The sequence below is a fragment of the Panthera pardus genome, unplaced genomic scaffold, assembly GCF_024362965.1.
Source record: "Panthera pardus isolate Hobbes unplaced genomic scaffold, ASM2436296v1 HiC_scaffold_12, whole genome shotgun sequence".
NCBI classification, from domain to species: domain Eukaryota; kingdom Metazoa; phylum Chordata; class Mammalia; order Carnivora; family Felidae; genus Panthera; species Panthera pardus.
The window spans coordinates 76130589-76144586 of record NW_026526677.1 but is presented as its reverse complement, the minus strand read 5'-3'; the positions used below and the strand labels follow the sequence as shown (position 1 = coordinate 76144586).

The 13998-nt window shown below is 39.0% G+C and overlaps 1 protein-coding gene across 8 annotated transcripts in view; it reads left to right on the top strand.

Moving 5' to 3' along the window:
- The window catches only part of MRE11 (MRE11 homolog, double strand break repair nuclease), a 75627-nt gene that overhangs the window by 53641 nt on the left and 7988 nt on the right, over positions 1–13998 (top strand). For all 8 annotated transcript variants that reach the window (XM_019450109.2, XM_019450106.2, XM_019450107.2 and 5 more), the window contains 2 exons: positions 7778–7836; positions 11157–11224. In XM_019450109.2, the coding sequence (XP_019305654.2) occupies positions 7778–7836; positions 11157–11224 (127 nt within the window). The remainder of the gene's footprint in view (positions 1–7777; positions 7837–11156; positions 11225–13998) is intronic.

Here is a 13998-nt window from a genome sequence, read left to right as displayed (position 1 = left end):
GTATAAAAATATAATAAGCTGTTTTTAAATTTTGAGATCACTCTAAGTTGTTTGTTTAAAAAAGTAACATTGTTTGGGGTTTTTTCTTAATGTTTATTTATTTAGAGAGAGAGAGAGAGAGAGAACCCACAAGTAGGAGAGGGGCAGAGAGAAGGAGAGAGAGAATCCCTAGCAGACCGCATGCTGGCAGCTCAGAGCCTGACATGGGGCTCAAACCCATGAACCGTGAGATCATGACCTGAGCCAAAATTAACGGACTGAGTCACCCAGGGGCTCCTAAAAGTAACATTGTTAAAACATGTGGTTATATATTTTTGTTTACCTAGCATTCATAAAATGCATATGTAGCCATATGCATTTTATTTACGTTATCTATTATTGAGGTTAATTATTGTCTCATTCATAGCTAGGATTAATTTTAGACAGATGGGAGAGTTGGGCTAAATCTTACACGATGAAATTTATCAAATGTAAATGTAAACTGCATATATGTTCAAAAGGACGGCTGTATAAAGAGTTGTGAGAGGTATGTGAGTTTAACCACATACTTAAGTAAAAAAAACTAAGGTCAGTAAGAATGTGCAGGTCCTCCTAACTGTCCATGTTTAACGGTATTTTAACAATATTAATAGGAGTAGTGCCTCTTTGCAGCAAGGATGTTCTCCCTCTGTACTTACTTTTGGAACCGTGTTTCAAGAGGGATATCAACTACATATGATCATTCAGAAGAAAAACCATGTAATAGGAGAAATGGTAGAAGGAACTTGAGATATCTAACCTGGGAAGAATTTAGGTCTTTATATAAATTCAACTCTGTCCTGTGAAAGATAGAATACGTTTGATTTGTATAGTCCCAAAGGCAGTGGTGTTAAATATTTTTGAGTTATGGATTCTTAAGAATCTGATGAGAGCTGTGTCTCTTCTCCTTAAGTAGGTGCTCAAGTGCAGGTGCACTCATTTTCAAAGGATTCTGGGACTTCCATGAAGTTCATCCATGAGCTCCAATAAGGATAGATTGGAAAGGCTAGAAGCTTACAGATTTAAGTTTATTATCTGATAAAATGGACCCAGAAGACTTAAGAATACTTCACCTACTCCCTCATCTTACAGGTGGGGGAGCTCAGCTAAGCAATTTGTACTAGGTTGATAAAACCACTAACAATAATTCTCAAAATAGCTGATATTTATGAGAGAGTTACTGCATGCTTCTCAACAGCTCTCTGGTTAGATACTGACATTATCTCTCTTTTATAGAAAAGGGAACTGAGGCTTTGAAAAGATAGGCAACTTACCCACAGTCTCACAACTGGGAAATTTTAGAACTTGGATTAATCCCACATTCCCTAGACTCTAGACTCCAGAACCAGCAGTTAGTCACTACTTGACCTTTGAACCACACCAGTTTAAGCTGTGTAGGTCCACTTATATGTGTGTGTGTGGTTTTTTTTTTCTTCGATAAATTCAGTACTATAAATGTATTTTCCCTTCCACGTGATATTCTTAATAACATTATCTTTTCTCTAGTTTACTTTGTTGTAAGAATACAGTATATAATACAATGTGAAAAATAAGTGTTAATCAACTGTTTATGTTGTCAGTAAGCCTTCCAATAAATAGTAGGCCATTAGTAGTTAAGTTTTGGGGGAGTCAGAAGTTACGTGGGGATTTTGGATTGTGCAGGAGTCAGTGCCCCTAACCCCTGAGTTGTTCAAAAGTCAGTTGTACCACTGGTTTCCAGAACAAGGTAAGATTAGATACCTACCTACTAGTTCTCAATAGAACAGTCTTTGCATTATACAGAGTAACCTATCTAATTAATGTGAAGATAGAGTCAACTGCCCCAGAAGGAAGTGAATTATTACACTGTCAGAGGAAGTTTTCCACATTATTGGATGGCAACTGACATTGGAGGAAGGATACAAACATTAGATCAAGTAAATGACTCTTAACCTTCTTATCGAAAGTTCGGTTGCTATATTTTTCCTCAGTGATTATTCAGTACTTGAGTAGAGCTAGCTGAGATCTTTGCCTTTACTCCAAAAGCATGCTGTCTTTGATGCCATTTAGGAAATGGCATCCAAAAAGGTGCTCTTGCATTCTTGGCAGGACTGAGATAAAGCCGAGAAGGAGAAAAATCAAAATGAGCAGCATAGAAAGGATGTAGGCTGAGTTCAACAAGTCAGTCACACTTCTATGTTTGTTTACGTAGTAGTCTCTACATAGTGGGGTTATTCTGAAGATGAGAAGCAAAGAGTCTGGCACATAGTAGGCCTTTACAAAATGTTCACTATAAAAACAAAAGCAGAGAGAGATAGGAAAACAAAGTGAGTAAAATCTGTACACTTTCGTGTTAAGCCACCACCAGTTGGTTAGCATGTGACACAGAGGCATAGATGTTATAAATTACCCACCTGTCCCTCAGCCCAAACTGCCTTTTTTTTTGTCCTGGCTTAATTGTTTTACGTGAAGCTTTCCTTGGCACCAATGGGCAGAATTAATCACTTAAAAATGAGTCTTTTGTTGTTAGGAAATGTTAGCTTGTTAGCTTGCTTTTTTTTTCCCCCCCAGGTAGTCTGTTTTTCCTCCAGCCAGCTGTATTTGGTATTCTGCAGTTTCTCTACATTGAATCTAGATAGGGGATTCTCTTTTATCCTGCTTAGCATTTATTGGGCTCTATGAAACTGAATTGGTGTCTTTCATCACTCCTATGAGTCCTCTCCCTTCAAATGCTACCCCGGTGCTCTTCTTTTTCTCCTCCCTTCTGGGTCTTCACTTAACATCAATACAAGAATCACTCTGTCCCCAAGTCACTATTAATCTCTCTTGTATCTTCCATTGTTTTATCTTCCTGTGCTGTATGATCTTCCGATTGACCCATCTTTTTTTTTTTTAAGTAAACTCTTAACCCCACTGTGGGGTTCGAACTTACAGCCCCAAGGTAAGAGACACGTGTTCTGCCCACAGAGTCAGGCAGGCTCCCCACACCCACCTATTCTAAAAAGTGTTCTTTAAATGTTTAATTTTCATTGTTGTTTTGTTTTTTGTTTTTTGGTTTTTTTTGTGGAGGTAGAAATTCACATAGTTCTTTTGAAATATGCTGTGTGATTTTAAAAATTCTTTGCAGGTATTTTTAAGCCTGTCTGTAATTTTGTGTGTGTACATAGTAAGGATACTTGTTTTGTATTCTGTGTCTAAGAACCTAGTGTCTGAATGTCTTTGGCCTCTTTTTATTGTCTGTTTCTGATTCCTGTGTCTGTTGTTTCTCATGTATGGTGACATGTTTCCTTGCATATTTTGTTATCTGTTGTCCCTAAAAAAATCTCAGCAGGAATAATTTGAGGTCAGGGATGAAGGGAAGGTCCTACAGACATGATTCCTATTTGTTTCTCCAGGCCTCTGGGGGCACCACAAGTCTTAGACCACATTAAACTATGTTTAAATTTATGACTTGAGGTTCAGCCTGCTGATATGTACTTGCAAAATCCTGTTTACATCTGCTTCCCTCTTAACTGTTGGGGTCCCAGCTTAAGGTAGGGAGGAAACGCATTAGCCACCCCCACCTTGTCTTGAGCAGGCCTTGACCTATTGTAGATAGCTCTTCCTTTCTCTATACAGAGCTGTCAAGACCAGTGTGAACATTTGTCCAGATCAACAGGTCCCCAGGAAAAAGGATTCTGCTTGATTCTCTGAGTTCGAGCTTTTTTTCCATTTTTGCCTGTTACTTCTTTATGTGATCAGCAATTAAATACCATTCAGAATTTTTTTTTTTTTTTTAATGTTTGATGGAGCATTTTGGGTTGCTTTGAGCAGCAGTGTTTGTCTCAACAACCTAGCCCCCAATAAACAAGTAGCAGAGGTTTTATCCGTGTTTTCTTTCTTTAAAACTTACATGTGACTGCCTCCTTTGCATCTAAAACTTTCTATCTCATAAGGTTTTTTGTGAGCATTTTTTCACATTCTGCCATCAGCTCCTTTCAGAACTACTGCACTTGTGAGGCCTTCCAAAGACCTTCTTTCCTGAGTCCTGCTGTTACCCATTGATAATGTGGAGTAAAGCTTCTGTTTGCATAGAAAAGACAAGAGACCAGTAATAGTGCCTTAAAATGTTCACCGATGTTCTTTTTTTTTTAAAGTAATAATAGTCATTTGTAAAAAGCAGCTATAGATAAAAGACAAATTAATGTGAAACTTAAGATTTCCTGACTTATGTTTAGGAGAAAATCTAAATGTGGTGTCTTTTGCAGCAGATGGTGAGGTTAAGAACCTGGGGTTTGGAGTCTGACATGGTATGGTCGGCCAGCTCTTCACTGGCTGCCTCCATGCCCTTGCCCCGCAAGCACCGGCAGAACAGGGACTGAGTCATTCTTTTTCATCACCGTATCCATAGTGCCTGGCATAGAGCAGATGCCCATTAAATACTGGAGAACGACTGAATAAAAACCCCTTAGAGATTGTATAGCATAAAGGTTAAAAGCCTGGTTCTAAAGTCAGAACTATTGGTTTGAATTCTGACTCCTTGATTTACTAGTTATGTGTCTTTCAGCACATTAATTAGGCTTTCCATCTTCAGTGTCCTCATCTGTAAGATGGGGTGATGATTGCATTGATCTCATTGGGTTATTTTGCAGATTAATGAGAAAATACATGTGGAATATTTGGTGTAGTATATATACATATTAAGCCCCCAGTAAGAGTAGACTGTTTCTATTCTATAAGCTTCGGATCCCTTAGCTATAAAATTGACAGTATAAAATTGACTCCACAGAGAAGTTCGAAGTATCAAAAAAACTTAACACATGTACATTACTTCGCACAGGATTTAGTAAGAATCCAAGGGAATGATTGCTGCTATTAGTATTAGTGGCAATGTTTACAATAAACTTAAGAAAATGGATGTTTTATAAATGTTAGTCTAAATTTGTCTTTTATGTAAATCCATTTGGTCTAATGGATTTACAATTGAACTGTCTCCAACATTGGGACTTTTTTTGAAAAGTGAAATGGACTTGTTAACATACATGTGTAAAACATTTTCATTAGGTTAGATTTGGTGGTAAGTCTCTGACAAAATAACCATGGGGTACTAACTGTATCTACTATAACTTCAGGATAAAAGCATCTTTAAAACTATAGCTTCCAGTTCCCTACTGTAAATGGAGGTGTGAAGAGATACATAAAGGTAAAATTCTATTATAACAAGCCCCATGGAGTGTAGAGATTTATTATTGTACCAGAATTGTATCGGGAAAGGTAGATATTACACTTACAGCCAGCAGCAGTTACAAGTAAGAGTTGACAGCCCAGAGTTTTCCATTGAAGTTTTTCTGTAGAGGATGGGGACTGAGTGAGTGGTACCTCTAAAGACTCTGTGTTTGGATTTAATTTACCATCCTGGCTACCACTACTCCATCTACTACCACTGCTGCTAGCCACATTATTTGAATGCCTGCTACATCTAGGCACTTGCCCAAACGATTTACATGAACTGCCTCTCTTTATCTTCTCAACCGTTTTCTGCACGAATTAATTATTAACATTATTGTATAGGTGGGGAAACTGAGACTTAAGGAAGCCAGGGGGCCTTGGCTATAGTTACCCAGCTAGTAAGTCAAATGAGTTTAACTCTACAACCACCATACTGTATTGCTTCCTAACAGAACTCAGTGCACATTTTTCTGATGATTTAATTTACCTCACTGATACTTGTTGGGGATAAAAAGATAGGGCTCCTGTTTTCAAGGATCTGAGAGTTTGAGGAGTCAATTAGTGAATAATTATTGAGCAGAAATATGCTTTAAGAGTCATGACGGCTGGCTTTTTTTATTCACTTGCCCTTATTTAAAGGTCTTTTGAATAGAGTTAGAATGTGAGACTCCAGTAATTGAGAGTAGAGTAGATAAGAACTTTGCTTTTGCTGTTGATCTCTGTTCTCAAATAGACATCACAAGACTGGGAATAGAGCTTGGAATAGGAAAAATGAGCAGGTCATAAATTTAGGCTAGGTAGAAAGATTCCTGAGTTTTCAGACGACGGTAATTTTTAGCTTTGTGGGATTCTTTGAGTGTTTGACTTTTCAAGGCCTCGTATATTTTTTTTCCTCCTCTTCCCTTGTTGTTTAGTTTGGGGGTTGTCTTGGGGGGAAACATTATTTTGTATTAGGAAACTGGTTACGCTTGGGAGAAAATAAACCTCTAATTGGCATTTTGAAGTTTCTTCTGGGTTTTAAATATTACGCACCCAATTCTGGGCTTTTTGGAGGAGAGGGGTTAGTTCCCCACACCACCAAGCAATTCTTGGACATCAGCTGGGTTTCCTACAATTCAATTCCATTCTGACACTGCCTACCCAGAGGTAGCATCGCATTCCATGGGTTAAGGGCTGAGTCCCACACGGCTGCTTCCATTTCACATGCCAATCATAGGTCTGCGTGGTTAAACTTGTGCTTCTGACTGGCTCTCAATCAGTCTTTCCCATAATTCCCTCTTTGGGTTTAGTTAATTTGCCAGGGTGGTTCACAGAACTCAGGAAACTAATTTATTCACTAAATTACTGGTTTATTACAAAGGATATTAAAGGATACAGATCAGCAGCCAGATAAAGAGATATGAAAGGGAAGGTCCTTGTATCCTCAGGGAGTTCGGGGGCTGGCACCCTGGCATGTGGAAGCTTTCTGATTCACTACCTTTAAGCTCACCAGATCCCTCCTTTGGGTTTTTAAAGCAGCCTCCTTACCACTGATTGATTAAATCATGGACCATTGGTGATTGGTTGCACCTCTGGCTCCAGGCTCCTTTCTTGGAAATCATGGGGTGGGATTGAGTTCCAACCTTTGATTTCCAGTTGGTTCCCTAGGTAAGCAGCCCTCAGCTGTCGGTGTGGTCCTAATGTCACTTCATTAACATAGCAAAAGACAATTTTATGGCGCTCATTACTTAGGAAATTCCTAGGGTTTTAGGAGCTCTGCCACAAATGGGGACAAAGACCAAAATATATTTCTTGGACACAGAATCCTAAGCAGGCTCCAGGCTCTGAGCTGTTAGCACAGAGCCCGACGCGGGGCTCGAACTCACAAACTGTGAGATCATGACCTGAGCCGAAGTCAGACGCTTAACCGACTGAGCCATCCAGGTGCCCCTGTATTTCTTATTATAAAATCTGAAAATCATGGTTTTGGTCTTTGGAAAAATGAAGGGTTAGCTAAACTTCATGATTCTAACTAAGTTTATAAAGCTAAAATGTAAGGATTTAAAGGGAAGTTTTATAATAGCATAGAAGATACACTGTTTTCTAGAATTTTCCTCTAGACTGTTCCTTAGGTACAGAATATGGCTAACAAAGTAGAGGAGAATAAGAAAGACCTTACTGGAACCACATGGCTCCTAATATAGCCCCAGGGAAAGGTATTGCCAATTATAAGAGAAGGAAGGCATTAGAAGGGTCACCTTCAGTGTACCTGGAGTTAAATCCATTAGGTGATCAGATTTTAGCTTTCATGTATTTTTCTATAAAATGTTTTTAGTGTAGGTATGTTTATGAACACTGCTTGTTACTATATTTCAATAAGCCAGGAAATCGTGATACTGGCAGCTAGGCATTGATTTATTTGAACATATAATTTGATGTCCCTTTAGATTTTACACAATAGGAAATGGTTTTATAATTGGTCATCATGGATATTTGTAGATAGAGCTTACAAAATCTTCAGCTAAAGATGTGACAAATTTTCCTAAGTTATTTTAAGAGTAACATAATGGATGTTTCTTCTTTTGTATCATAGCCTTTAAATCTACAAGACCGCAGCCTTCCCGAAATGTTGCTACTAAGAATTATACAGAGGTAAGAAAAAAGTTTTTATAATTGGTTTTTAATAATTTATGATCCTGCATTCTGAATTGTCAATTCTTTGATCAACAAAGTAAACAAGAGAAGGATAAGTGTGGAGTGTTAAAGCTGGAGAGAACTTTATGAATTATCAAGTCAGGGCTTCTGGGATTTTTTTTTTTTTTTAATAATGGATCTCGTGATTAGAAAGCCATAAATGTATGTATCCAGGAATATTTTTAAGGATAACAGTGTGGAGCCAGAAAGGTCCGTGCGTGGAATATTAATATCGCACATAGGAGTTCAGTGCATATAGAGGTCTTAGTAAATCTGGCTATCTTTTGTTATTTATACTCTCATAATACTATGGCTTGTGCCTTGATGGCTTGGAGCTAGACTCAAGACAAACCAGGCGGTCAGAATCTGAGGACCTCTGTGTTCAGATTTAAAAATAGGCCCTCTGCACCTCCTTTGGATTCCAAGAATTTGTATGGGCTTGACTCCCCTATTTCCTTACTTTCAAAACCCACTCACTCCTAAGCCAGTGTTCTTCCTTCTGTGTCAGGGTTTCTCAGTAGCAGCACTACTGACCAGATAAGTTTTGGACCAGGTGAGTTTTACTGTGAGGGACTGTTCTGTGCATTGTAGGGTTTTTAGCAACATCTTGGCCTATACCCTCTAGATGCCAGTAGCAAGCCCCCCTAATTGTGTCAATCAAAAATGTCTCCAGACATAAGTTTCCAGAATAGGAGTGGGGGTTAAAAATCCCCTCCAGATGAGAATCCATGGTCTGTATAATACCTGCCCCAGCAGCATTTTCTCAAATTTCTTTTAATCTTTTGAGTATGTGACACAATTGATCACCCCACTTCTCCAGGAAACTTCTGTCCTGATTTTCATTTTGTTCTTTTGTCTCTCTTCATCTTTCCCCCCCTTCTTCCTGTTGTCACTGCTACGTGAGTGTACCAGTGCTAGCTTTTGTCCTGAGCTCCATTTTATTATTTACATTCAACTGTTGTCTGCTGTCACTTCAAGATCATCATATCTAAAAAAATTATAATCACATCCACACGGTAGCTTCTTTCCTAGAGTTTTCTAATATAAGGCAGGAACATGAGTTCAAAAGGAACAGGTGGTGCTAAACTAACTTTTTTTTCACTTTTTAACTGTGGTTACACATTGGTAGATTAGAGGAGTATTGAATACATTTGATTCCTTCAAGGCACAGAAGACAATCTTCTGATAGTTTTATGACAATGCAGAAATATTGGCTGGATTCATAGCTTCTTAGACAACTGCATTTAATGATTTTTTATTAATAGTTCAGTGTCAGCCTGGAGGGGGAGATCTCAGGTGCTGTCTTTTCACTGTTTTGTCCTCGGCTTCATTAGTTAGACATAGCAACTAAGTGTATTAAATGTCAAGGTAACACTAAATGTAGAGGAAGAAGTAGTATTTTGGATGTTAGTATCAAGAATCACAAATATCTTTACTGGGGCCTAAAACTACCAAATGGTGTTTAACAGGGATGAGTGTCATAGAAAGCTAGATATACAGTACTTTCCACATGGTCTTATACCAAATTTTAAACTGGAAATGGTCTCCTCACTAGAACCCAAGAAAATCACAGGCACTGTCTGCACGTGACCCTATGTGAGTCATTCACCTTAGGTGCCCTGGCTGCCGTGGTGTCCAGGAGAAAGGCGAGCTCAAACACATTATATAGAAAGAATACCATTTATGATTGAAGACATTGGAGGGAGGTCAGGCTAAGCTTCAGTTTTAACAATTGCTCTTCATGGGGTTTCTGCCCCCTTTTTTTTGTGACTTTTTTGGTATATTTAAAAAAGATTTTTCTTGTGATTCAATTATTCTTTTTTTTTTTTTTTTTAATTTTTTTTTAAACATTTATTTTTGACCACCTTACACCTGTCAGAATGGCTAACATTGACAACTCAGGCAACAACAGATGTTGGCGAGGATGCAGAAAAAGAGGATCCCTTTTGCATTGTTGGTGGGAAGGCAAGCTGGTGCACCCACTCTGGAAAACAGTATGGAAGTTCCTCAAAAAACTAAAAATAGAACTACCCTATGACCCAGCAATTGCACTACTAGGCATTTATCCAAGGGATACAGGTGTGCTGTTTGGAAGGGACACATGCACCCCCATGTTTATAGCAGCACCATCAACAGTAGCCAAAGTATGGAAAGAGCCCAGATGTCCATCGATGGATAAATGGATAAAGGAGATGTGGTGTGTATGTGTGTGTGTGTGTGTATATATATATGTATATATATATACACATATATATATATATATACACATATATATATATATATACACACACACCATATATATATATATATATACACACACACACACATACATACATACATACATACAATGGAGTATTATTTGGCAATCAAAAAGAATGAAATCTTGCCATTTACAACTACGTGGATGGAACTAGAGGGTATTATGCTAAGTGAAATTAGTCAGAGAAAGATAAAAATCATATGACTTCATTCATATGAGGACTTTAAGAGACAAAACAGATGACTATAAGAGAAGGGAAACAAAAAATAGTATAAAATAACAGGGAGGGGGACAAAACAGAAGAGACTCCTAAATATGGAGAACAAACTGAGGGTTGCTGGAGGGGTTGTGGGAGGGGGGATGGCCTAAATGGGTAAGGGGCATTAAGGAATCTACTCCTGAAATCATTGTTGCACTATATACTAACTAATTTGGATGTAAATTTAGAAAAATAAAAAATGAAATTTAAAAAAAAAAAGATTTTTCTTGAGATTCAATTACTCTTTTTTTTTTTAAACATGTATTTTTTTTTTTTTTTTCTTTTAACGTTTATTTATTTTTGGGACAGAGAGAGACAGAGCATGAACGGGGGAGGGGCAGAGAGAGAGGGAGACACAGAATCGGAAGCAGGCTCCAGGCTCTGAGCCATCAGCCCAGAGCCTGACGCGGGGCTCGAACTCACGGACCGCGAGATCGTGACCTGAGCTGAAGTCGGATGCTCAACCGACTGAGCCACCCAGGCGCCCCTAAACATGTATTTTTTTAAAGAGAGAGAGACAAAGCCCAAGCCAGGGAGGGGCAGAGAGAGAGGAAGACATAGAATCCGAAGCAGGTTCCAGGCTCTGAGCTGTCAGCACAGAGCCTGATGCAGAGCTCGAACACACGAACTGTGAGATCATGACCTGAGCCGAAGTCAGACGCTCATCTGACTGAGCCACCCAGGCGCCCCTCAGTGATTTATTCTTATTCAGGTGTTCCATTTCCATAAAAACTACTCCCTGTTTTGTTTTTCCCTTAGATGATTGAGGTGGATGAGACAGATGAAGAAGAAGACATGTTTCCTACCACTTCAAAAACAGAGCAGAGGTAGGTGCGGTGACTTTGTGCAGAAAGAAACGTCTGAAGAAACTTAAAATTATTCAGAGCTCTACTTAACACATTTTTCTGTGCCATAGAAGTTTTTTTTTTTTTTAATTTTTTTTTCAACATTTATTTATTTTTGGGACAGAGAGAGACAGAGCATGTACGGGGGAGGGGCAGAGAGAGAGGGAGACACAGAATCGGAAACAGGCTCCAGGCTCTGAGCCATCAGCCCAGAGCCTGACGCGGGGCTCGAACTCACGGACCGCGAGATCGTGACCTGGCTGAAGTCGGACGCCCAACCGACTGCGCCACCCAGGCGCCCCTGTGCCATAGAAGTTTTAACAGATTTATTTTCCAACTGGTCAAGTAAATAGAGAAGTGAAAAATAGATGGAAGGCTGGTTCACAGAGTTGGTGCAGCATCATTACAAGTGTTTTTCAACGGAACTTACCCTGTAATCTGTTTCCTTTTGTCTGTATTACCCAAAGATTTTCCCGATGGAGTTCTGTATTCTCTCTAATTAACAGAAAATAATTTTGTATATTTCTTAATAGTTGATTTCAGCTTCTCTTCTTTGTTATCACATTTTTATATACTGAGTTACACAGGGTGCTGTGCTAAATAAACACTGAAAAGAGGATCATGTTGGCTTTTTCTGCCCTTGAAGCACTTACTTGTGTGCTTTTCCCTGTCCTTTTGGTTTTTGCCATTTTTGCTGTTACTGTAAGGGTTGACTTGATTCACTATTGCCATGTTCTCTGTGTTCATGTTTCAGGTGAACACTGCTTAACTTAAGCTCAGTTAATGAAAATTTCTACTTAAGAAAATAATCAAGAGCTTCTCTTAACAGAAATTTTCTGTGTGAACATTAAATTAGGTCTGATGGGGGACATAGTAAATGTTTTAGCATGGTTACTGCCTTTAGGCAGCATAAATTATAGTGGAAAGGAGAGATGAACACATTTCAGTCCATTAAAGGATGATGAGTCAGTACATAATCGTGTGTGAAATTTTATGATACAGACTAGGTGTGAGTGCTTATAGGCCCTTAGAAAACGGAGCAAGAATTGTGGGCTATGAAAAAAGAAAAGGCTTTATAGAATGAGTAAAATCTACCTGAGATTTTGAAGATAGGAATCATCTGGAGCAAAGAGGTGGAAAAGGACAGCTGAGAGTGATGGCCTGAGTGGGAGCTGTGGCACTAAGCGGGAGAATGAGAAAAAACTCTGCCTCCGTGTTTCTCACACTGTTTTTCATGATGTCAGCCTTTTTTCGTTACCTAAGGATAAAAATTAAATTTGACTTAAATTAATTAAAATAACTTAAATTTAATTTCTCCCTAACAAGAGAAATTAAATACTAAAGAATGAAATTTTGCTGGGTAGGATTGAGTTTGGGAAGGGTCAAAACCATTGTAGTATCTCAGTATTTTTCACCCACCCCATCTCCCGGGACCAGTTTTAATTCCTTGGGTGTGATGTTGACCCCACCGAGAATATATGCTTTATGTGAATTACGGGTCTGTGTTGGAAAAATTGGTAGGTATAGTTCCCTATCCACTTATTTCTTTTTTTTTTTTTTTTTTTTTAACATTTATTTATTTTTGAGACAGAGAGAGACAGAGCATGAACAGGGGAGGGGCAGAGAGAGAGGGAGACACAGAATCTGAAACAGGCTCCAGGCTCTGAGCTGTCAGCACAGAGTCCGACGTGGGGCTCGAACTCACGGACCGTGAGATCATGACCTGAGCCGAAGTCGGACGCTTAACCGACCAAGCCACCCAGGCGCCCCTCTATCCACTTATTTCTAGGGTTAAACAGTATGCTAGGAGCTGGGGCTAGAAATACAAAAGAAATGTTTCCTTCCTTCAAGGAATTTCCACGTTAGCAGTACACTAATTATAAGGCACTAATAATCCAACAAGATGAATGTTTTATTCCAGTGCATTGAAATCTGAGGGAAGTGACAGTGTCTTCCTAGAATAGGTCATTGAAGGCTTCACAAAGAAGGTAGGTCACATCTGGGCCAATGATCAACAGATGTGTAAAAATGCTTAAAGGAAATTGTAAAGAATTTCTTCTGCCGTTGAAGGTCTTTCTAGCTGGGCTGAGAACCAAATTGACGTGAGACAGATTAACAGGAGAAAATCAAATTTAATTTTGTACATAGGGGGTAATCCACACAAACATGGCAATTCCAAATATATATGTCATTCTGAACTAAGGAGAAGAGGATGGGGGTCTGGGATGGCAAAGGGAAGGAAAGCAATTCACAAGAAGATTATAAAGTGTAAATGCTTAGTAAATAAATGTTTGCCGGGACATTCAGAATCAGTAGGACAAAGAGGACTTTGATCACACAGGCCTTGCTAGGTTTCTCCTGTTTGTCATACCTTAATATATGTCATAATGTAATTATCTATGGTGATAGCTCTCTTTCTGGAACAGGTCCTCTACTAAACTCTTTGTAAGCATTTGAGGGAGAGGTAAAGAGCTTTTCCTGAATCTGCTGGGGTTTGATTGCTTCTTAACTCAAAATAATCTTCATGCCAGAGTGGCCCATCTTGGTGTGGCCTGCCCTTGGCCCCTACCAAGTTATCAGGAAGCAGCAGTAAACAGTAATGTCATAGGCCACAGACATCTGCTCTGAAAGGGTGATCTGGAAAGGCCTCTGAGGAGGCCTCTGAGGAGGCTGAAATCTTACTGAAAGAGACGTGGCTTTGCCTAAAGCACAGGGAAAGGCACATGTAGAAGTCTCTTGAAGAAGAAACAAGCTTA